This window comes from Phaeoacremonium minimum (genome assembly GCF_000392275.1).
Source record: "Phaeoacremonium minimum UCRPA7 unplaced genomic scaffold PA7_03_scaffold_410, whole genome shotgun sequence".
In the NCBI taxonomy this organism is placed as follows: domain Eukaryota; kingdom Fungi; phylum Ascomycota; class Sordariomycetes; order Togniniales; family Togniniaceae; genus Phaeoacremonium; species Phaeoacremonium minimum.
In genome coordinates this window covers 353,450-376,320 of record NW_006921312.1, presented here as the reverse complement: position 1 = coordinate 376,320, position 22,871 = coordinate 353,450, and the positions used below count along the sequence as shown (strand labels likewise).

Below are 22,871 nucleotides of genomic sequence, written 5' to 3'. Positions count from 1 at the left end.
TTATAATATTTTAATAAATATATTAAAATATATATAAAAGATAAATATTATCTTTTTATCTTTAATAATTATAAAAACTATTATTTAATAGATTTTAAAGAATATTATAAAAAAAAATAATATTATTATATTTTATATACTTTTTTATTCTTTTTATAAACTTTAGCTATTTAATATTAAATACTTTAATATATTAAAAAAAAATTTATAATTAAATAATTAAGTAGATAATATAAATATAAATTGTCTATATTATTAAAAATAACTTTTTTTCTATATTTTAAAATATATATAATAATATTATAACTTGAATAAATATTAAAACTAGCTTTTAAATAATTAGCTTTATTTTATTTAATTTAAATAAAATATTATCTTAATTAGATAGTTTATCTTAACTAATTATATCTTAAAGCTTATAATTTAATATTATCTTTACTTAAGTTAGATAAATACTAAATAATCTAATTAAAATAACTTTTTAAATAACTTTAATTAAAAATAAAATCTTCTATTATTAGAATAACTTTTTGATATATATTTATAATAAGATTAATACTTTTATATAAAATATAAAAAAGATTATATATAAAATTATCTTAATAAAGTAGAAGATTTAAAACCTTTAAATAATAAATAAAGTATTAAGCAAATGTTAAAAAGTTAAAAAAAATATATTTTTAATAAAGAAAATTATTATTATAATAAAAGATAAAATAAATATAAAAAGAAAAAGACTTTATAACTAAGAATAATATAAATATAAGTATAAAAGAAGGTTATATAAAGGAAGACTAACAATATATTCGATATTATAATAATTATAGAAAATCTGACTATAATATATGAATATATTAATTAAATATAAAAATGTCTAAAGATAAGGATTTTAAATAGTTTTAATTGATTTAAATTATTATAGTTAAAATAACTTATATAAAGATGATATAATATATAAATAGTATGTTGTTTGTTATAATATACTGTTTATTATGTAAATATGTTATTATTATTTATATTATATTTTTTAAGTTAGTATATCACTTATATTCGAGTTTTCAAAGCAGATTTAAGTACTTTTTATAAGTATTATATAAAAAAACTAACTAACTAACTAATTTTCTTTCTTAATATCTTTAAGCTTTAATTCCTTTTCTAACTTACTTAGATTCTCTATTTTCTAGCTTTTTAGTAGTAAAAGCATTCTAACTGCTTCTAGATTAAGCCTTTCCTAGGCTTAGTAGTCATATTACTACTAACTGAGAAAATACTCTTAATAGCAGCTAAAGTAGCCGGAATTGCTAGATATTAGACCCGCATGCTTGGAGTGGCGTTTGGCAAGGCACCATTGACGTTTGGAGTTTAGCATCTCACGGCACTCTTACCCTTTTGAAAACAGTCACATCTGATGACGCCCTTAGCCTAATGTGAATCGCCAAAATAGTGCCCATCCTCACCAGTGCCTCCTTGGCGATTCCGGGCGCTTCTTTTATTGTAACGACGTTGGTATTGATACGATCCTTGTCATTGATTTCCATGATGATGACGCCTTTGAGATCACCAATCGTATACGTGTTGACCCACCAGGTTATAGGCCTCGCCACGCTGCCTTTTATTAGTCTGGCACCGCCCAAGCAAGTCATTATGTTCTCGTGTGCGAAATATTGAATCTTGTTGCTGTATTCAAGCTGGTGTACACGATTTAGTTCCTGTAGGTGCAGACAATATCCACCTTCGGTACTGACTTTCCTCCCGTCAAGCTAAAAAGCTCCGCGGCTGGCGAATTGATCATGAGTAGCGACAACAAAGACGGGTATGTGAGCAACCGAATCACCGGCAACGACACCGACAGTGTTGTTACTTTTATCACGAATATTGACGAAGAAACTGGGTTCTTAACGCTTCAATGTGTGGACACTGTCAGCTCCGGTGGGCTAACTCCCAGGATTGCTTGATCTCTCCACGGACAACAATATCCTATTCTCGAGGAACCAAGGTGATGAATTTGGATTACTAGCCTTTTCCCGAAACCCGGGCACCGCGTCTTGGCTGCCATGTCCGCGAGAGTCAATCTTGATAAATGGGGGTCCTGGCTTCGGACCTCGGTTTGTTATGGAAGTGTAAACCGAATCAAGCGTAGTATCGAGCCGCGGTGATCATATACATATTACGAAGGTTTTCACATAAGACAGAAGCGCACACATGTTTACTGGTTCCGAACGTGATCAACCCGATAAATCTAGCGGTAAGACCCTACCCCACCTTTCCGCCACCCCGGGAGACCGCCAGGGTGAAAAGCCTCAATTTCTCAACTAACCCTCTATATAAAAACAACTCTATCTCCACAACCAATAGTCTAATTTTTAAGCCGTTTGCACTTCTAAAGTCTCTTTTGAAAGCTCTTGAGAAAGAGCTTTAAAAGTAATCTTTTTAGCCTTCAGAATCTTCTCAAGATTTGAGAATTTACTATTAGAGCTAATAAGCTAAACCTTCTTTCTTTTAGTAACCTTAGACTTATCTAATTAAATCTTTAGGCTATTAATTTGACTTTTTTAAAGAGCTAATTGATAATTCTTTAAATTAAAACTCTTTTTAACCTTCCTTATAACTCTATAAGTAGTTATAAAATCTTTAATAATAACTTTCTTTATAATCTTTAACTTAAAGATAATAACAACTTCTTTACTAATTATAAGTATAAGAATATTATCATTTAAAAAGAAAAGAAGATCTTTTTAAGTCTTTTAAAGTATTTTAAGCTTAGTTATTTAAATCTTTTAAGTTTTTAAAAGTATAAAAAAACTTAAAAAAGACTTTCAAAAACTAATAAACTATAAGCTTAAACTAAGCTAACCAACCTTAATAATCTTAACTTAAAGAGCCTCTTTTTAAGCTATAAAATAGCTTTTAAGAAAGTATTACTTTCTAATAGATAAAGTATTGATTTAAAGAGTTAAATTTAAGATTATTTTTCGATAAATATTTTTAAATAATAAAAAAACTAAGATATTAAATAATTAAAGAATATAAAAAATATAAAAAGATAAAAACAAAATATATATCTTATTTAAAAGATAATTCTATAAAAACTCTTTAATTTTATAGCTTTTATAATCGTCAACTATCAATAATTAAGGTTATTAAAATATAGTTAATTAAATTTAAAAAATAAAAATCTTAGTCAACTATTCTATAGTAATTTTATTAAAAGTCTAACCATTTTAAGAGTAAGTAAAATACTATATTTTAAAATCTGATAAATTATTATCTAGAAATTATTATTATTAAAAAGATTTTCTATAGAAAATAACTAAGGAAGATAAAACCTTTCTAGAAAGTAAAATATACTCAATTATAATTATCTAAATCTTTTTTTTACTTATTTTTAATAAAGCTTTTTTCTTCTCTAAAAAGCTAAAAACTAAACTATTAACTTTAAAGCCTTTTATAATATTAGATTCGTCTATATTCTAACGATTTTAAGAAGATATTACTTTAATCTAAGGTATCTAAAGTTGATTAAATTAGTCCTTAATTATAAGAGTTAAAGTATCATTTATATATTAAAAACTAATTCTTTAAGTCTTTAAGATTCAAATTTTAGAATTTCTCTTTAAAATCCGTTTAATCTAATATCATTTAATAGTATGATTTTTGCTATTAAGCTGAAGAATCTAAGTTATAAAGTCTTTAAGTTGACTATAACTTAGAAAGAGTCTTAAGTTAACTTAAAGTTTAATCTATTTAGCTAATTAAGTTCCTTAAATTACTATAAGATTCTACTCTTCAGAATAAGCCTTCTGATAGGTTATAAAGCCTTTCAGTCTACTATAAATGCTACTTCTTAAAACTCCAAAGTCTCTTAAGGCTTTAGAGACATTATTGTCGATTTTAGCTTATTTGACAGTATTCTAAAGATCTTCCTTAATATATATAAGTATTTTTGGAAAGCTGAGAAGACGACGATTCGAATGGTAGTCTTTTTGTGAAACTACGTTGAAAATTGGTTGAGAAAAGAAGCGGTGAAGTAAAAAAAATTAAAAGTAAAGTGTTAAAATTTTGCCTGGCGGTCTCCCGGGGTGGCGGAAAGGTGGGGTAGGGTCTTATTGTTACGTAAATCGATGGTAACGTACATGTTTATGGAATCTGGGGGTTGCAAAGCCAAGCCTGTGTTTATGGCTTGCCTAGTCTCGAGAAATAGGGAGTCATAAGTAATTCGTGGGTGAGGTAGGAGTACTGCATAACACCTAGATTGGAAGTGCGCTCGGGAGATAATTTATCGTGTAAATTTATTGTTTCCATTATTTATTCGGCCCATATGGTCGAGAAGCACATTAGTTAGCAAGTCATACTCGCTCTCTCGGGCCAGCAAAAAAGCACCTGAATTAAATCTGACGGCAGATACCACGGTGGTTCATTTCTCCTAGTCGAATTCAAGGAGTGTGATAGACCTACTTATTACTTCCTCGACGATAGTCTATCTTCAATAGCATTGCTCATCATCGACAAGATCACCACTTGCCAGTTGCGATGTCAGGCTACGAGGCAATCCGTCTGAACATAACCTACTACTTGTCGCGCCTGTTCGCCGTATCATATGCTGAGGTTAGTGAAACCTCGACATGTTTGGCCCTGAGGGCGGGCGAGCAGGTTATGTTGTGACATAGACTCGGTGTGTGATTCGCTTGTAAGTATAGAGGGCTTTGTATATGTGTGTATGCATAAACATAGTGTGGTCTCCAAAGCGACCTATGGGAAATCGACTTGCCGCAATCTGATCGTGGCCAGGTGAATGGAAAGTCTGGTTTCCTGAAGAGAGAATTGGATCGAGCTAGGTTTGCATGAGAGTCGTTAGCTGGAGGTGTCATTCCAAAACTATCTAATCCGGCGCACGCAGCACGTGAGACTGGATGCGAGACGATGGGATATAATTTGAGGGAATCCGGGTGGGTGTGTAAGCCTTGTTTTTCATCTCATGGGGCGTCGAATGAGTCGAACATGGCCTGGTCTTCCGTGCTGGATTACGGGAGGATGGTAGGCGATGAGTTGTCAACTGGGTGATGCATCATGCATATTGGTCTAGCTCGAGCTAGCGATGCATGGCAACATGATGGCCTTAGCATTGCTTGTACACGACACAGTGCGATCGATGGTATTGGGTGGCGTGCTGGACGCCATGATTCTCGGACACGTTATTTGCTCGGCACAAATAGTTTTGTGGGCATCCTACCCAGGTACGCAGTGTGTTTGACTGTTGCGCAGTACCAAATGTTGTCTTGTTGCAGCGACCGGGTCCACCGTTCACGCAAGATTGACCTGCTGTGCTTTCTGTGCTGTGCTGTGCTGTGCTCTCGCAGTTGAAGTGGGATGGCTATTCTGCCGGCTCAACCCGAGTCCCGAATCCTCGGATTCTGCATGTCGATAACTCGATTGTCGCATCCACAGCCAGGCCGCTCCTGTTGGGTCGACTGATAGGAAGATGGGTATCGAGGCGGGCTGTTCAGCAAAGAAATGAACTCGGGCCTTACTTTCTGTGCCGCCCAGATGATAATCATCTGTAGTAGCCGTGGATAATATTGCCATTGCTGGGACAAGAGTCCTGGTGTCGACACCTGAGCCATGCCCCAAGCCGGCTACCGATTTGCCTCCGTCCAAACGGGTGTGCCATACTGTGACGGGACCTGCTCGCTAACATCGTGTCGTATCATCAACTGAACTGTCGGGGACGGATGATAACAGCAGCAAGCAGACGGGTGGGCCTGAGAACAAATGAGATGAAATTCGCTGCAGCTGCACCCACGATTACGCATTGGGCCAACAACGAGCTTCGAACCCTGCTGCGGGCATGGTTAAGGGCCCGCTCTAGCCCTTGCAACGAGCCGATGCAGGACGAATCAAGCCTGCCGGCGAGGACAACCCGACCCAATGCCCGTCGTGCCCGCTGCATGCGCGTTAGGAAGGCGGAAGACTGCTCTGTCTTGCGCTCCAAAGGAATCGAATGAAACAATTTCCGTCGGCTCACGCGAGATGCAGCATCTGGCTAATCTACTGGGCAGCTTGGACGGCATCGCGGGTGCTGTCTCTCCCCGTATGCATGCCCGAGCATCGCCCAAGCTTATAACGTCTCTGCATCCCGCCGTCCGATCCACTGGTCCATCGGACCTTTTATTTGTGTTATGTTGTGTCTTTTCATGTTCGTCCCTATCCGTGTCTTATGGTCGTTCAGCGTTGCTTGCCCCTGAGTTCGGGTCTTGGGCATCTGACTCTCATGGTTTGCTAGCCCGAGAGTTTTCTTTCCAGCCCATCTTGTGAGCACCCCTTATCGTCCAATTTTTCACCATTTCAGACCGGCCCGTTGTGTGTTGTCGAAAAGTTCAACGCATGTATCTACCGGTGCCAGGAGTTCCGCGCGCCCTTCACGCCGCCTCTCCGGTTCGCTGGGTCCCGGATCCAGCGAATGCGGAACCCCACTTGCTCCACCGCCGGGCCATCCCCGTCTCGGGATCGCGGCCCAACACACTATCACTTTTCACCGAGTTGGGTCGTGCCCTCAGCCGCTTGTCCTTCGCCAATGAGCAGCCTCGTACGGGATTATCCAGACGAACGTCAGTCAAGGACACGAATGTCACGATAGGCATCGTCGTTGGTGTTCTGCTCGCCGTCTTCCTAGCTGCCGCCTTTGCATTCATGTGGATTTACCGTGGTTCTATAAAACTAGCACGCCGCCGTAGACGACACCACAGAAAGTCAGGCAGCTCGAAGAGCTCAAAAGCATCATCCGACGGTGGTGGTGCTCCTCCTGCCCCTCCGCCGGCACCAGCTGCATAACTTGTGGGTAGACACATCAGAGGTGCATGTTTTGAGTTGACGAGGGTCGCAAACTCGGTCTGCAGCCTCTGTACGATATGAAGGTACGAAAGTTTTTTCTTTACCTTTGCAAAAAATGCCCAGCTGACTGGTCGACTGTCGCTTCAGAAACGCCGGATATGTATCAATAACAACTTTTTTTTTCCCTTCTCCTCTGGTAAATAGGCGTATATACGCTGGCTGGAAAACGACCAAGGTTTCATTACTATGGCAAATTTGGTTAAGAGGGAATCCAGTGAGAAGGCTTATTAAGGCGGACCTAAAAGGTAGAGATCAATATTCACTGTGCAGGATCATTCCTCCTAGCTTCAAGGCGTCTGACATATTTCTGAAGGGTTTGCAAAACATTGTCTACTACGCGATCGGCCTGCATGAATATATATATCGAGCGAGCGACTCGATAATATCTCTCTCTACTGAATCCAAGGCGTATTCACATTCTGTAGTCTGCAAACCCCGAGTATGCGTGACTCTCCGAAATATCAACCATCAGTCTGACATGATGAAATGGTTTGGTTACGTTTGCAACCCAGCCCGTTGACTATAGTCTAGGGCAATGACGCCGACAGCCCAAGACATGCCTGGTTGATACCACCGTCGAAAGAGTCACGGGAGAGTACCTATATCTGTATTCCGGTTGACTTGCACAATCACCCCAAGAGGTTGATTGTACACTATCGGTGAAAAAGCCCAGGCAGCACCTGGGCCGCCATGTCGCTGTGCTCGCTGTGCTACCTGCGCCTCATTCAACACTGCGGCTTCTTGCTCAAGGCGTCTCTCTCTGCGTGGGTCGCTATCATCTCGATAACCTGGACAGTCAGTATTATTTTCCCCCATGTCAACCAATACAAGCACATATCCATGAGTCATCTAGCTTCTGACATTGTTTCTTCTAAATGCCTGAAGAGGTCTCTGCTATAAACTGCTTTGCTTGTGGCTAAGAGCATTGGGAGAATTAATCGGCAATCGTGACTCGTGCCGCTAAGTTTATGGGATGAGACGCAGGCTTCGCAGCGTTGCTTCATCCCTCGCAATACAAGATGCCCGTACGACATAACCGAGAAGCACGCAGCATAATATTTCGTGCTTATCGTTGGGACTTCAATGTTGCGAGTCGATAATTCAGGAGTCCTGGTTTCCGGAGCTAATCTTCCCTGGATCGCGCATCATCTATAAATTGGAACAGGGTTTGCGGAGGTCATATATCTATATATATGTATACATATGTGTTCCTGTTCCGGCGCAAATGCAGTCGTGTCAAATCAGCTCCAATACCGGATGTCCTGAGCAGATCCCCGAGGACCTCATACAAGCCTTTCTCTGCAATATTACGTCGCCTATAATTCCTGTCGACCTGGTTGTTTGTCACATCGCAGAGACTGTCCTCACCCAGATGACGGGCGACTATTTGCATCGAACGCACCATGACCACTGTCCTAACGAGTATAGGTCTCGTTGATTCTCCTTAGACATAATGTGATGGCTATCTGCAGCTGGTTTGCATCTGCAACCAATGAATCATGGAGCGAACAATCTGGGTGCGGCGTGGGGCCGTAAACAGCACGCTGAATCGAATCATACACTGTCTGAAGTTCCCGAGACACGCTCTCCAAGGACTCTCGTACTTCCTGCTCACCGAATGGGCTGGCAAAACTGTCCCGCTGCCTATGTTCTTGATGTCGTAAGCTTTGTGCCGAATGCCGCCTTCGGGGGTTGCCATCATCGCCGAGCCTTCTGCTCCTCCGATAGAGACGACCGACGCACTCGAGTATCTCACGGAGGAGCTGTCCGGTAAGTTCGCTGGTACTAGTGCGTCCTTGACTGATTACTGCTTCAGAGGGATCGCCTTGTAGTGTTCTTTCCGTTCTCCTATCTGTAGGCCGACCCTGCCGTCGGTCTCTGCTCATATACGCCTGGATGATGACGGACAGCGTGAATCGAGCAAGACGCTCTACCATGTCACTATTAATCATGGCACGTTGCTCTGTCCTTGAGGCTTGCCGCCGAAGTGATCGCGGCTGCTGTGGTCTTCGACGTGGCATAGTTAGATGTAGCTACCGCCGTGCTTTCTTTCCCCCAAGCAGACGAACCGGGCACCTGGTCATTCAGATATGGGACGGTAGCGTTTATAGCAGCTATTGCTGCAACGTCGAGACACAGGTCACGAGACTCTTACACGCGAGCTCATCACCCCTCGCTGCTGACCGAGGATTGCTGCACGTACTCAACCCATGTGCTTCTGAGTGACTACACAACCAACGAGAAGGAATGGGAAACAAGAAAAAGAGACACATGGAGGTCGAAAAGACTCATGTTTTGCGAGAGAGAATCCTCATGGCTCTCGGGGATGGCGATTGAAGGGACTTGGAGGGTCCATGTGGAGAGAAACGGATAGTTATACATTTCCCGGGCTCTGATTGACGACGTTCAAGTCCATCTAGATGTAGCAAGTTTGCGGCTCGATGATCATTGCCGCAGGAAGACACTGCTCCACGGACCCTGGGGCTTCTCATGCCATTCCATTCGAATGAAGGCGCGCAAGTGCCATCCGTGGAGCACCTCGAGATCCAAGGATTGAAGGAATCAAGGACGCAATGTCGGTAACAAGACTGCCTGCATATGGCATCTGCCAGTTACATTTCGGCAAGGCGCCTGGCCATCAGACAGAAGTTGATGGTGTACCTATCCTAGGACAGGCAGATGAAGCTTGCCATGCATGGGCTGAAGAATCCCCCCAATGACCGGGTGGGAAGTGTGAGCTTTTCACAAAGCATGACCGTATGTGCAATGACTGAGCCGCTTGTTTCATTGTTGTGTGGTCTACCTACTCCTCGTGAGGTAAGTAGGTAGAGACTAATAAAGTTGAGTCTGGTCACTTGCCAGATGCGCGCGCTACCTACTTTAGGTAGAGGGACAGAATGCTTCTCGATTAGGTAGGTAGGTAGGTAGGTACCTACATGCACGAGCCGACCCCACCGGCCCACACATACCTAGGCAACATGCAGGTGCCACTATCCGACCTCATGCCACATGGTCCTTACTGTATGTACGTACATACCTAACTGGCTTGAGCATCAACCGACGTGCACGCATGTCTCTCAAAGCCCCCCCCCTTCATACAAGAGAGCATTCGTCGCAATTCGACCCAAGGACAACCTGCCCTAATACTTCTGGAACCTAGGTTGGCTGATGGCTGAATCACGTACCTAAGGAGGGAGCCTGGCAGCTCTTGTCTAGGTAGACCGCTCGCGCATCCTCCGCCGCTGGCCCCATTGCCATCAGTGCCGTCTCGGGAACTGCACACCGTGACACCACAACGCGGACGACGACAACGCCGGCGGCGGCTTGAAACCCGAGGCCGTGGAGCCGGAGGAGAGGAGGAGAGGATAAGAGGAGAAAGGAGGAGGGAGGAGGTAGGCGGCGGTAGGAAAAGGAGGGGCAGTTTTTGCTGCTGGCGGTCCGGGGAGACAACCTGCGGCGGCCCTTCACATCTTCAAACCACTGAGGTGACGGCAGGCAGCATTCACAATGCGCGAGTTCATGGATTACATTTTGAGGGCCTTCTCCAGGGCCAGCGGAGCCACTCAGGACAATAGCTACTCGGATCTGAACGAGACCGCCAACAGTACGTCGCGATCACCCTCCCCCATCGCCCTCCCGTGGCCGGGCTTGGCTGGCTCCCAGATCCAGATCGAGCAGTTCGCGCGTGCATTCACTTCACTTGACTCGACTTCGCTTGACTAACACGGTGGGCGACCCTCTGTTGCAGAACTTCTCAACTTCCCCACTCCACGCGGCCTGCGCCTCACGCTGTCCTCCCTCGCGACGCCCAACTTTGCGACCTCGTACCACCTCGGCACCGTTGGTGTCGTCGACGGCTCCATATCCTACCTCTACTCGACCGTCCCTCTCTCCAACACCGTCGTCGTCCAGTCCGACCGCATCCCCCTACCCGAGCTACTCCGATCCTACCGCCAGCTGAGCGAGATTGCTAGCTCGTCCTCTGTCCCGGCCTCCAACAGCCCCTTTCTCGACTTCTTCAGGCCCGCAGCAGCCGCCATTCCAGAACCTACCGGCGACGCGGTCACGCCAGCACGAGATCTCAATGGCGCCGCACACCGGCACCGCTCTGCGTCGCATGGACATAAACATACCCTCATGTATGGCCGGCTATATCTGCCAAAGTCTATGCTTGAAGCGTTGATCGCGAGGCGCCTGACCCCCAATCTCGGCGTCCAGCTTGTCGCCGTCAGCCAGGAGAAGATCCGACATGGCGGCACCCTGCTTGGATTGCTACAGTACAGCGAGCCTAGATTTGGCCTTGAAGGTCTTGCCTCTACAGACGGCGGGCTACTCGGCCTTCGGGGCGTGTACAACTTCGGCGGTGATGTGTCGCCATTGCCTTTCTCCGGCTCGGCTCCCGCTCTCTCCGGAGCTTCAGCTACTGCTGGCGCTGGCGAAGCTCTGGCAGTCGGCGAAGGAGAGAGAGACAGGGAACGGATCTACGGGCGCTTCAGCGCGGGGGGTGAGGTGTACTACGGCACGCTGAACAAATCCGGAGGAATGTCAGTTGGCGCCAGGTTCCAGACCCTGCCCACGCATAAAGGCACACCACTGACGGCGACCTTGACCATCAACCCCCTGATGGGTAATATCAGCACCAGCTACGCCGTCGTGGCGCGAAGCTACTGCACGCTGGCCACGCGCATGGAGTTCAATGTGTACAGCTACGAAAGCGACTGGGCAGTAGGCATGGAGCTATGGAGTAAAAGGCGCTCTCTGATTTCGGGTGAGAATGATGAGGGCGAAAAAGAAGTAAAAGATCAAGTATCACCAGTTGAGCCAGCAAAGAAGTCCAAGCTGCGGGAACGCAGCTTTCAGGCGAAGCTGGAGTGGCGGCTCGATGATCCAGAGTCAGATGACGGAGTTACTACTCAACCAGCACCCGGCGACACTCTCGGTAATGGCAACGAGGAAGAATACCTAGGTGTCCTCAAGGCGCGCCTGGACCAGCACCTGAGGATAGGACTTCTATGGGAAGGACGGGTCAAGTCGCTACTGTTCAGTTTAGGTACAGGCATCGACCTGCGGCGCCTCGACCAACCCTTTCGCACTCTGGGACTGGAGGTACAGTTCTCCTCGTGAAGCAATCTGTGCTAATGAAATGGCAATTTCCTTACGGGTCGGAGGGTGTAATCGCATAGGCAAGGTCAAACGCTTGCAGGGAGTAAAGGGGAAACGATTTCATACGCTATCAGCCTGTAATATGGTGCTATCGAAGGGTGTGTATGCAGGCAGCCGACGAGGATGTAGTTTATCATCTTACTATTCTCTGGCCGAGCTTACGCCTACAGCTAGCATGTAAAATATTATCACATTTCTAAAACAAATGGGCTTGAACAATAACTGTAACAGAGACCTCTCCAAGTCTAGACTTGATGCAATTGTCGTACCACCTATCTACCTATCTATCTATCTATCTATCATGATAATTTGGAATATCCTAGGCTACCCACCCCAAACTCCTGGCTTTATGCAATGCAACGAAGTAAAACACATGGCCCATCGTCCATTGTATGGCTTCGGGCTCGGGAGGCGGTGTATCGTCTCATGGTGAACCATACAATGACCAGACCTGCAGTCATGTGGTAACACCTGGTGGCTCAGATTCTGTTGAGCCTTCACCTGGCGGTTCGAATGCCGTGCGAGTATCCTCTTATATTGAGTTGTTCAACTGTTCGCATGGCCTTGCTGCTGGCTTGTTGTAGCGACCTGTTGCAAACACTCATGGAGATGTAGTGCACAAATCGATTTATGTGCAAGTTGAAATTCTCCTGCTGATGAGGGATGATGTCATGACGGTGATTGTGTTGTCTTCAGCGACGCTGAACTGTCTGGACTCATCCCGGCGACGGAGATTCTGCCGCGTCTTAGGCTGCGTATGGATTTCGGTTGTCTGATAATTACTGATGTTATCCCTTCACGCCCAGTTCGCCAAAAGTGCCATCAATCCTGCCCCAACAGCAACGCAGACATATGCAAACATTTGCATGTCAAACCCTGCATTACGCATCTCGGGGCTGAACATGAACTCATGTGCGAGCAGCTCCACCAGACCCGTATACAGAAGAATCCCGCCACTTACAGCGTCAAATACACCGTTCACAATGAGACTGGTGGCACTACCCTGTTGCAGGCTTGACTTGACACCAAGACCAACAGCCATCGCTAGCGGAGTGCTGATAGCGAAGACAAAGCCGAGAACATACGGCGTCCATTTCCTGCGATCCCCTGGCCAGCTCACAGTCGCGAGCCGGGCACCAAGTCCTAGGCCTTCGAAGAATTGGTGGAATAAGATGACTAGGAAGAAGACCACAAATGAGTTGGCTTGCTTCACTGCCAGAGTGAGGCCGATGAAGATGCCGTGGAAGATGACACCGAACTCGAGTATGAAGAGGGCGGTCATTTGCGCTGCGTAGGCGGAGTGGGAGTCGCCCTCGGTGTGTTCTCGTTGATGGCCGAGATGATCTTCCCCGCCCGGGGGATAGCTCACATCGTTCGGGAGACCAGGAATTCTCGATGACCCTCGGGAGGCGGCCATCTGGAGCACTCGATGGTCTGGTGAGGCGGCCCGCACCTCGAGGGCAGATGAGCCTTCTGAAGGCGCCGCTGTAGAGGCATCACTGGAGTCAGTTGCTGCCTGAGCGCTCTCGAGATCCCTGGGTTTCCGCTCCAGCACATGAGGTTTGCTGTGGTTGTTATCATCATGGTGATGATGGTCGTGGCCGAAGCCCATGTCAAATCGCGACATGACCAGCTCGACAAAGAACATGACCATGACGGTCATGAGACCGATGCCCATTGCCCAGTCGTAGTCGGGAAGTAAACCCTCCAAGCAAGGGTTTCGTAGGCTCTCCTCAGACTCGGCGAGCAGATGCATAAAGGCAGTGGAAATGATGACGCCGGAGCCGAAGTACTTTGCGATAAAGAAGGCCAGCTTTGGGACGGGCATCCTACTGGAACGGGCGAGCCATATTGGGAGGATCGCGCCGAGGAGGGAGGCGACCAGAATGATGAAAATGGCTGCTATCCGCAGACCGTCGACGTTATCGTCCGGGACCTCGACCTCGCAGGCGGGCACATCGCGTCTTTTCATACTGCCAGCCTATGAGAAGCGGAGAATCAGATGCGCTGGCTGGGTCGAGTCGCACGCTCGCTCTACTCTGCTGCGCGGGGAGACAGAGAGTAGTTCAACAGGACTGCCCTACGGGTCCGGGGATGAGCATCCGGATCCGAGGTTGTGACCGCTCGTCGGTCGGTGACCAAGGTCTTCGACGGCGTGCTTTGGTGATTGAAGTCGTACGAAGCTTGGGTGAACCTCGCTTATGGAAAGTCGCGTGGGTTCTTGAAAACAAGGGGAGGCTCCTGACGATGGTGTTTTTTTTTTTTCTCTTTCGAGATTTAGTTCTAGGTTGTCTCTTGGGAGGAGATTTTCCTGACTGGAGCCGCCGGTCTTTTCTTTCCCGCAACTGCGAGCTGTGGTGGGTAAAGTAGGTCAGGTTGGTAGGTAGGTTTCGAAGGCGTGGATGAGAACCCTGATGGACATGCGATGTAAGACAGCCACAACAGGTATGGGCTACCTGGCAATAGCTGTTGTCTTGGCGGGTACACCAAGTACTGGTACCTACCTAGCCTCATCAGCACCTGAGGTGTCAGAGCGGATGACAACCCACGTATGTATCCTTAGTCAGGTACAACACACCTGCACCCGTCCTTGGAGCATCGTCTACTTTATCTTGCCAGCTACCTACCTGGCTTACAGTATATCTATACCTAGCACGTGCCTAGGTAGGCCTGCTTTCATGGATGCGACAGTTTGTCACGCCGTAGGTGGCCAATGCCAATGCCAATGCCAATGGGGCACGGACAGCGATAAGGCACCCTGTAAGACAACTGACTGAAGGTATCTAGGGGGGGATTCCGTAGGAATGACACAAGCGACAGCTCTTGCACAGCGCCGCGCTGCACAGAGCAGAGGTGCCCCAGCCATAGTTCAGCTATACCTAGGTATTAGGTATGCCCACCGCTTTATCCTATGCGCAAGCAGTCAACGTCGATGATTCTGCTGCCTGTCTACCTGGTACGTACGGTGTGTCACCCCTGTCTACATTGGACAAGTCCAATCAGGCTGTTGTAAATGACGCCGCGGCAGTCCACACACGGGTCACCAGGGCCGTTCATTGCCTTCCTTATCTTATGCCTCACCGAGGTCTTTGAATCTATGTATCCTGCCTGACTTGCAATGGCAGATTCTACACTATGATGTGAGACATAGCAACTGACAGCATGGACTTGAGGCTACTCTAGATAGATACCTGCCAGTGTCACACGACAACCGACACCTGCACATTTCGATAAGAACCCTACCTATGTAGGTAAGGTAGGAGTGCGTGATTGTCTTTGTTCTCATTGGACGCACGAACGTCACATTTAGCTTCCGCCCGCCTTCTGCGACGTTTTACACCCGCAAAAAGCGAGCCCAGCGCAAAAGAAAACTCAGATGGCGGGTGAAGTGTCCATCAAGGTTCTCATTTTGATCCGGCCCGCCTTGCGCATTGGGTGGCCAGCCACGAATACGGCCAAGGGTTCCTAGCTAGAATTCAGCGCTGCTTACCTAAACAAGGCTCAACCAAGCTGTCCCCAAAATGACTTGCACTTTGAAGCAAAGCTCCTCCCCGCCCGCCTTCCGGTGCTTCGAGAGCACCTACACAACTTTGACAACGAATTGTCAATTCTTTTGTACTACCTGGCTTGTCACTCGCTGTCTCGGGGTATCCAAAGATTAGTGGAAGACACGAAGATGTGATGGTGATGTGTCATCTGGCTGCATCTGCGGTTCAGTTCTTCTCAATATATTCGAAGGTCTTCTACAGTGCATTTCAGCTGCTATTCTGCTTCCCGGACAGTCTTGAGCTGCATGCATACATTTAAGCAAGAATTTAGGACTATGGCTGTGGGTGGTGATTGCATCCATTGATGGGTCTGAAAAGCCTATGTCAAGAGGCGCACAGGAGGAATAGTTTGGAGGGACTAAACAAGGCTCTACTTCTTGTCGCCAAAGAAGCCATTCGTTTCATGCAGACAGCTGATGCTAAACACCTAAACACTGGGAGCCCATCACGATCAGACCACTGGATCAAGAATTGGATAGAATCATAGGGAAGCTCAAGCATTGTCGACGATGGGTATGATCCATTTTGATACGCCTAAAGGACCCTATGCAGCCAGAAATCTAGAACCGTTGTCATTCATGATGTCGCCAATTACTCGTCATCCTCCTCCTCCTCCTCAGCCTCGGCGGTCGTCTGAGCAATACCTGCGAGATTTTGTCAGCATGTCGATGGACGGATGATATACCGCTTTATGTGGGAAACTAGATGGGCAAAACATACGGTCCAGATCCCGCTGGCCGGACTGAGTGATGCGGCGGCCACCCTTCTCCTCATCCTGCTCCAGAACACCAATCTTCTCCAGAGCCTGCATGATCTTGCGGTCAACGCTGCCGCTAGCATCGACGTGCTTAGAGGGGCGAGAGCCACGGTTCTTGGCGGAGCCGTGGACCTTTCGTAGACGACCGACACCGACTGTCTTCCTCAGGTAGACATGACGGGCGACGGAAGCGGCGCGGACGTAGAACCAATCGATGTCCTGAGGGGGGAGCTCCTTGGCGGGTCCGGTCTTGACGGTGTCAACCCAACCTGTATTGCAGGGCAACTTGTCAGCAGCGCCCAGTGGATTGACAGGGGAGCAAAGTGCAAGCAAGGTCTTGCAGGATCGCACGGGTCTGCAACATACCAGGAATGGGAAGCTTGCCCTGACGCTTCAGGAAGCCAGCATATGCGTTGATGAACTTGTGCGCCTGTATTCATGGAAGACCACCAATTAGCATGATTCCGTCGTCGGGAGTCTTGCGACTCCCTCGCGCCTGCTCCTTGATGTATCCTGCCTCCGGTCCTGTTTGCACGCAGACTCTGCTCGCTCTCCATCGGGAGAAGTCATCACCTAGTCAACTGGTACCGGGCGACAATGGGTATGCATCATGTCGAATGGGCCAGGGCCAGGGCCGTCACGATGGGAAGCTGAGATCACCTACATCGACATCGCGAACAGTAACTCCGCCAGCCATTTTTGCGATCTTGTCTTCTTCTGCTGCTGACTGAGAGGACGGTGTGGATTTGGTTCGTGTCGTGGTCGGTCGTCGTGATGAAGGCTCGACTGCACTGGCGGGGAAATTTTCGCCTGGACGCCGTCGCTCTAGCCGAAAATTAGGGTTGGCCCTCTTCGACGGGTCACTATTATCTTCACGTGATTCTGCACCATGACCCTTGCCGGCTGCTGACAGCTAGCTACAGCTATTGCCAGCTGCGAGCAGCTGGTGCTGGCATTACTGCAATCATACCTGCTCACGATATTCAGGACATTATGAGATGAAATGAACTTGGAGACGTATGTATCATTTTCTTTCTCGATGGATCAAGTTGATCGTACTGATTATATGAAGTCCCTGCATAGTTGCGTAACCTTTTTTTCTCTCGCTAATATCGTGTAGCTGTCACAATTCAAAGTTTGATCGTTTTCACTATCCGTTCAGAATGAAGAGGCAACCCCAAGACCATAACCAAGAAGACATTGACTGAAACTACATGGCCATGCCTAAGTGTGTCGAATCTGTATGTGCCAAGGCGTCTTTGTACACATGGAAGTTTACACTTGAAATGTAAGATACTTCCTTCAGACCATCGGCATTACGTGAACTTGGGTGAATTAAAACCACATGTCCTCGAATGAGTCTCCATCTCGTAAAGTCTCCAGTAATCTCTACTATGGTTAGTGTTGCCCATGCGTTATATTTGATCTCTTCACAATAACCTTCGATAACCAAATGTAGTTCCAGTGTGCGCCTTACATCGTACGAACCAGTGCAATTACAACCCTTGAAGTAATTCGAGTCAAAACATATCCAAGCAACTTCTAGTTCAGACTGAAAACTTGGAGGACTGCGTTCCACTGCGCATCGACCGTCTGATTCTTCTGAGGGTTTGATGCTCTCTTTTTCTGTCTCTTTTGGACTGACCCGGTGCCAACGAGAGCTTTCCATAGCCAATGCACAACTCCATTTGCCTCTTGTCGCTAAGCAAGCTACCTAGGCAGCCAAATTTTCCGGAACACTCCAAGAGCAATTGCGGCCAGCATTTATTTGATGATGGGGGATTCTGGTTTCTTCAGACTAAGACAATAATCTTCACAATGGACTTAATATCACTGTCTCTTCCCACTTTAACCAATAGTCACACTGTAACGTTCTCAATATGAGTCATCCTTCTGATGATTAGTTGTAGAGTCTTGCGGCCAGCATATATATCTATACTCTTCGATGTGAAGCGAAACATGTTCAGTCCCTATTCGCTATGTTCTCCGGCCCGTCCAGATCTCAGAAAGAGCGACCTGATGAATTTATTGTCTGGCTCGCCGATACCAGCCCCGCACGGTTGCAAATGAAAAGCGGCCAGCTGCCGGCTGAAGCAAGTAGCCATCCTGGACAGAGTGGGTCTCTAGGGCCGATGAGCCCGAGGTCTGTTGTCGGAGGGTGCGGGTATTTAGACGAGATGCACGAGGACGAGACGGGAAACGCTGCCGACCCTCCCGGCACCTTTCAAGGCGCATCGCTGCAGATCCCACTTCGGCCACAGAGTCAACTCACGCCACCAATGGATCCACGGCGCACCGTATTTCCGGCAAGAAAGAAGCCTTATTAGCACGCAAGACACCCCGATTGCCGACTCGGAGATTAAGGGTGTTCCATGACAGGACCGAGAGAAGGGCACCCACCTCTGATTACCAAGCTGTCTGCCCAATAGCCCCACGCGGCGGTCTGCACTGGGCAGCATCGCTGCTCACCTCTTCCTAGCCATGAATCCTGTAGGATACGTCAGGCGGGCTTCGATCCTAGCGACTCCGATGGAGTCCGACCTGGTATGCTTGTCAAATTGGCCGATATCGCGAGGTACGGGAGTCTTTTTTCAAGGCTGGCTCTAGTACACATGTCAGCAGTGCCCCCGAGGGTTCCGACTGTAATCTTGTCGGAGTCATACGGCGGGGTGGGAGATGTCACACGCCCTCAGTTATATCTTAGCGAGGCTGCACATGCAGACGTGTGATTCTTACACAGATAGGCCTGATAAGTACTTGTTATCCAGCCCCTCTTCCCTACTTCTAAAAGTAACCTGATTTCCTACATTCGTTCGTTGTGCTCTGACGTACCTGGTTATCCTTTTGCCATTGATTCCCCTGGCAACACCAGCGGCTGGTGCTGATGCCATCGTTTCTCCTTCCCATACTATAACGCCCAACTCAATAATGGCTGTTAGTACAGCAGTTCCCTTACGCCCTCCTCAGCTACGATCACTTGCTGAGTCCGGGCGTGAAAGCACCTCCACGTCTGAGACGCTCACGGAGAAGGCCGTGGACACTGTAAGTCCGGGAAAGCGGCACCGGAAGTTGCTGTTTCGGGATAGGAGAAGTGGAAATGCGAAACCGGAGGACGTCGATCGGTCGGCGTCGCCAAGCCGGCCTAAGACTTTCTTAGCAGCCCTCAGATCCCTATTGACAATGTCGCCTAAGCAAGTGGATGACTTCATGGCGAGTTATCTGATTTACACGCTTGACTGGGCCAATGAGAAGCAGATGGTAGACACACTTGGCCCCAATTATGCCGAGAAAGTCGGGGACTGTCTCAAGGCGTATTACGGGACACTGAATGCCCTGTGCTCTCTAGGAGATGTTGAGAAGATGTACATTCCACCTCTCATGGACAGACAGATGTCTGTCCGAGACAATCAGTTGATGTACGAAGAATCCATTGCTCGCGACATTGAGCTCAAGAAAGGTGATCATGTATTGGACCTCGGCTGCGGGCGGGGCCGTGTTGCAGCTCATATGTCATCCTTTTCGGGAGCGGTAGTGACTGGTTTGAATATCGACCCGGTCTCAGTAGCGGAAGCTCGTAGCTACAACAGCGAGCTTGGCTTCCAGAACAGCTTTGTGGTAAAGGACTTCAATGATCTGCCACTACCATTTGCAGACGAGAGTTTCGATGCATTCTACCAGATACAGGCCCTGAGCTTAGTGAAAAATATCCCGGCCTTGTTTAAGGAGGTTTTTCGGGTTCTCAAACCAGGAGCGAAACTCTCATCTCTAGACTGGGTGAGCCTCCCGGCATATAATGCCGAAAGTGCGGAACATCGTGAGCTCATGGCTCGCGTAAAGCCACTCATCGGGGCGGTGGGAACTCCCACACCGGAGATTCTGGAGGATGCTCTAGTGAATGCAGGATTCATAGTCACGCGATCAGATAACGCCAGCATCGATGGTCTTCAGGCGCCGCTAATCGACAAAGTTGACGTGTACTTCCGTGGCTTGCGCCAGCTGGTCTTGGGACTAGTCAAGTTACATATTCTTCCGGCACATATGAAGATATTGCTTGATCGCTTCTGTCTGGATGGTCAGGCTTTCGTAGAAATGGACAGAAAGCGCCTAACGACGACATCGTACCGTCTCATTGCGATCAAGCCACTGAAGGCATGAGAATAGGGCAACAAGCTTTACATGTTAAACAACAACCGTTTGGCTAGAGCAATGGCCTGAAAATCCACAGAATATCTTCATTTCATTTCCCTCTCTATCATGTTTGATTCGGCCGTGGTCGAGGAAAGAAGGCTATAGAACTGTGAATTTCACACGGGGCTTTGGACTCATGACGATGGTAAGCATGTTCGCTGATTTGCCTGTGGGAGCGGGTGCTAGAGGGCATGCGTCAAGCCAGACAGGCTGAGAGGAAGAGCGTCTCGACTACAGCTAATAGGGCATAAACATGCAGAGATGCAGGCTGATAGCGCCCTGAGTAGATAAAGATGTACTGAGCGTTGGTTTCCGTTGCCTAGGAGAATGCCGAGGGCATCTATTAATACACCACATGAGAGAAGCCACTGTGCCATTGCTTCACGCTTGAGCCTATCCATTATATTGAACATCTCCGAATGAAGACCAGCCACTGCCATCTGAATTACATGAGGTTGATTGTAGACTGCTTACGCCCAGAATCATCGAACAAGCAACAGTGTGTCAACAGTGTGAATACAAGTGAATGATCGGAACCTAACTGCACTATACAATCAGGCGAGGTACACCGTGCAGCTTGCCAGCTGTCGCAATGTTAGCGTGTTCATTCATTGAGACGAGAGTCACGGAAATACCATATTTGATGCATAACAAATGGGTACGAAGGAGTGAGGTGGTTGGAGAGCAACTCGTGGTTGAAAATCAAGCTCCGCTGGCAGCTGGCTTGACAAGAAGCGATGCTAGAAAGTCGAATTAGGGCAGGTAAGAACCAGAATACCCGGGCCGCCAAGAAGGTTGAGAACTTACGACGGTTTGCAGGGAGTAGACAAAAATTTACATGGTGATTGCGTGAAACTAGATATCCTGGTCTCTGATCATGACCCACGGGTCATCTTCGGGCTCTGTTGGAGCTTCTGGTTCGACATTTTCCTCTTTCGCCTTTTGGCCAGTTCCAGGCGTGGAAGGTGCGGTATATTCTGAGGGGAAGTGTATCGCTTGATTCGTACGAGCAACCATGCTTGCTTTGGGTGCTGTAGACGATACACCTCTGCCATCCCCGCAACGGCATCTAACATGGCCATTGGATAGATTAGCAAGATCAGGAGATGAGACATAGTTGTACAGTGGGTTCGTAAATTGATCAGTCTCGGAAGACTTCGAGGGAGTGCACTCAGTGTGATAGTCAGCGGTGGATGCTAGGTGAGGATTTCCTGACTGCGGAGCTGATTGGCCAGAGACATGGTGAGGTCGATTTGGTGAATGACATGCAGTCTTCGTCTGTCCTATCCCATTTTGGTAAACATTCTGTGTAGTTGCAAGATCCAACGCCTGAGAAGTATTGGTCGACTCGGTCTTTCGGTCGGCTAGGGTGGTGTCTTGATTGCTCGCCACAATGTGAGGGCCAGTATTCGCTGTACTGATACCAGTGCCGTGAGGGATGCGCATGGCGGAGGAGAGAGCTTCATTAGAGGGTCTAGGAGGGTTTTTGGAACGGATCAGAGCCAGCTTAGCCTGCTCGTTAACGTCCTCGTTGACTCTATCAGCTTCAGCCTGTGTCATATGATATACGCCATATGTGTCTCCAGCGGGCATGCCAATGTAATCAGATGGCATGTGAGACTGTCGGGCAAACGGGGGATCATGGTGAGATGGTATTTGGGAATTGACGGAGCCATTCTGGATATACGTGGGCGAGTAGGGATTGATGTGACCTATGCCTGGCTCACAGGGATCGTTATTGCAGCTACTGTAGATATAACCGCTGCTGGGGGGTGTTTCTGACTGAGCCATGGTAGGCACCCCGAAGAGGGGGCTGCCATTAGGCCTTCGAAGAACTGTGCTGCCAGGACCTAGAGAGTTCGATGAAGATGGTCTCTGCGTGTTGATGCCGACTTCAGAGGCTATGCTTGAAGGGACTAGAGAGCTGTCACCAACAGGCACGGCCCCGGTTCCCGAGTAAGGGATGGTGTAGGGGTGAAACTTGTCTCGCTTCGACGTCATTGTCAGCTTTTCTATGGGCGCTCGTACTCGATGCCTGAAATCTGCTATCTTTTGTCTGTCAATTGCTGGCTACAGGCCGCAGGACAGTGCTCCAAGGTTAATCCACAGAAAATGGGCCAAGAGGTGAACACAGATGTTGGAGTCTTGGGACTGGGATGTTTAAATACGATAATATCCCCCGGAACCAGAGATTTTATGGTGATGTTGTCCACTGTGTGGTGATAAGTGACGAAGGCAAAAAGAAATCATCACGGGGATGAGTACTTATGTCGTGCGCGTTAGGCATTGATTGTTGAACGGCAGGAGTCTGGAGCACAAGACAACAA

The 22,871-nt window shown here is 47.4% G+C and overlaps 4 protein-coding genes across 4 annotated transcripts; 2 read left to right on the top strand and 2 right to left on the bottom strand.

The window, feature by feature from the left end:
• Positions 1 to 10,395: 10,395 nt before the first annotated feature.
• Positions 10,396 to 12,012, top strand: UCRPA7_5379 (putative mitochondrial inheritance component mdm10 protein; the record flags this gene model as incomplete). Its single annotated transcript, XM_007917926.1, has 2 exons — positions 10,396 to 10,492; positions 10,637 to 12,012. The coding sequence occupies 2 exons, from the start codon at positions 10,396 to 10,398 to the stop codon at positions 12,010 to 12,012; spliced, it is 1,473 nt and encodes a 490-aa protein (XP_007916117.1).
• Positions 12,013 to 12,847: 835 nt separating this feature from the next.
• UCRPA7_5378 (putative zinc-regulated transporter 2 protein) lies at positions 12,848 to 14,023 on the bottom strand (the record flags this gene model as incomplete). The annotated part of the gene is made up of 1 exon (XM_007917925.1): positions 12,848 to 14,023. The coding sequence occupies one exon, from the start codon at positions 14,021 to 14,023 to the stop codon at positions 12,848 to 12,850; it is 1,176 nt and encodes a 391-aa protein (XP_007916116.1).
• Positions 14,024 to 16,190: 2,167 nt separating this feature from the next.
• On the bottom strand, positions 16,191 to 17,053 carry UCRPA7_5377 (putative 40s ribosomal protein s19 protein; the record flags this gene model as incomplete). Its single annotated transcript, XM_007917924.1, has 4 exons — positions 16,191 to 16,243; positions 16,320 to 16,625; positions 16,723 to 16,786; positions 17,021 to 17,053. The coding sequence occupies 4 exons, from the start codon at positions 17,051 to 17,053 to the stop codon at positions 16,191 to 16,193; spliced, it is 456 nt and encodes a 151-aa protein (XP_007916115.1).
• Positions 17,054 to 19,536: 2,483 nt separating this feature from the next.
• On the top strand, positions 19,537 to 20,511 carry UCRPA7_5376 (putative s-adenosyl-methionine-sterol-c- methyltransferas protein; the record flags this gene model as incomplete). Its single annotated transcript, XM_007917923.1, has 1 exon — positions 19,537 to 20,511. One exon carries the CDS (start codon positions 19,537 to 19,539, stop codon positions 20,509 to 20,511), a length of 975 nt encoding a protein of 324 aa, XP_007916114.1.
• Positions 20,512 to 22,871: the final 2,360 nt, after the last annotated feature.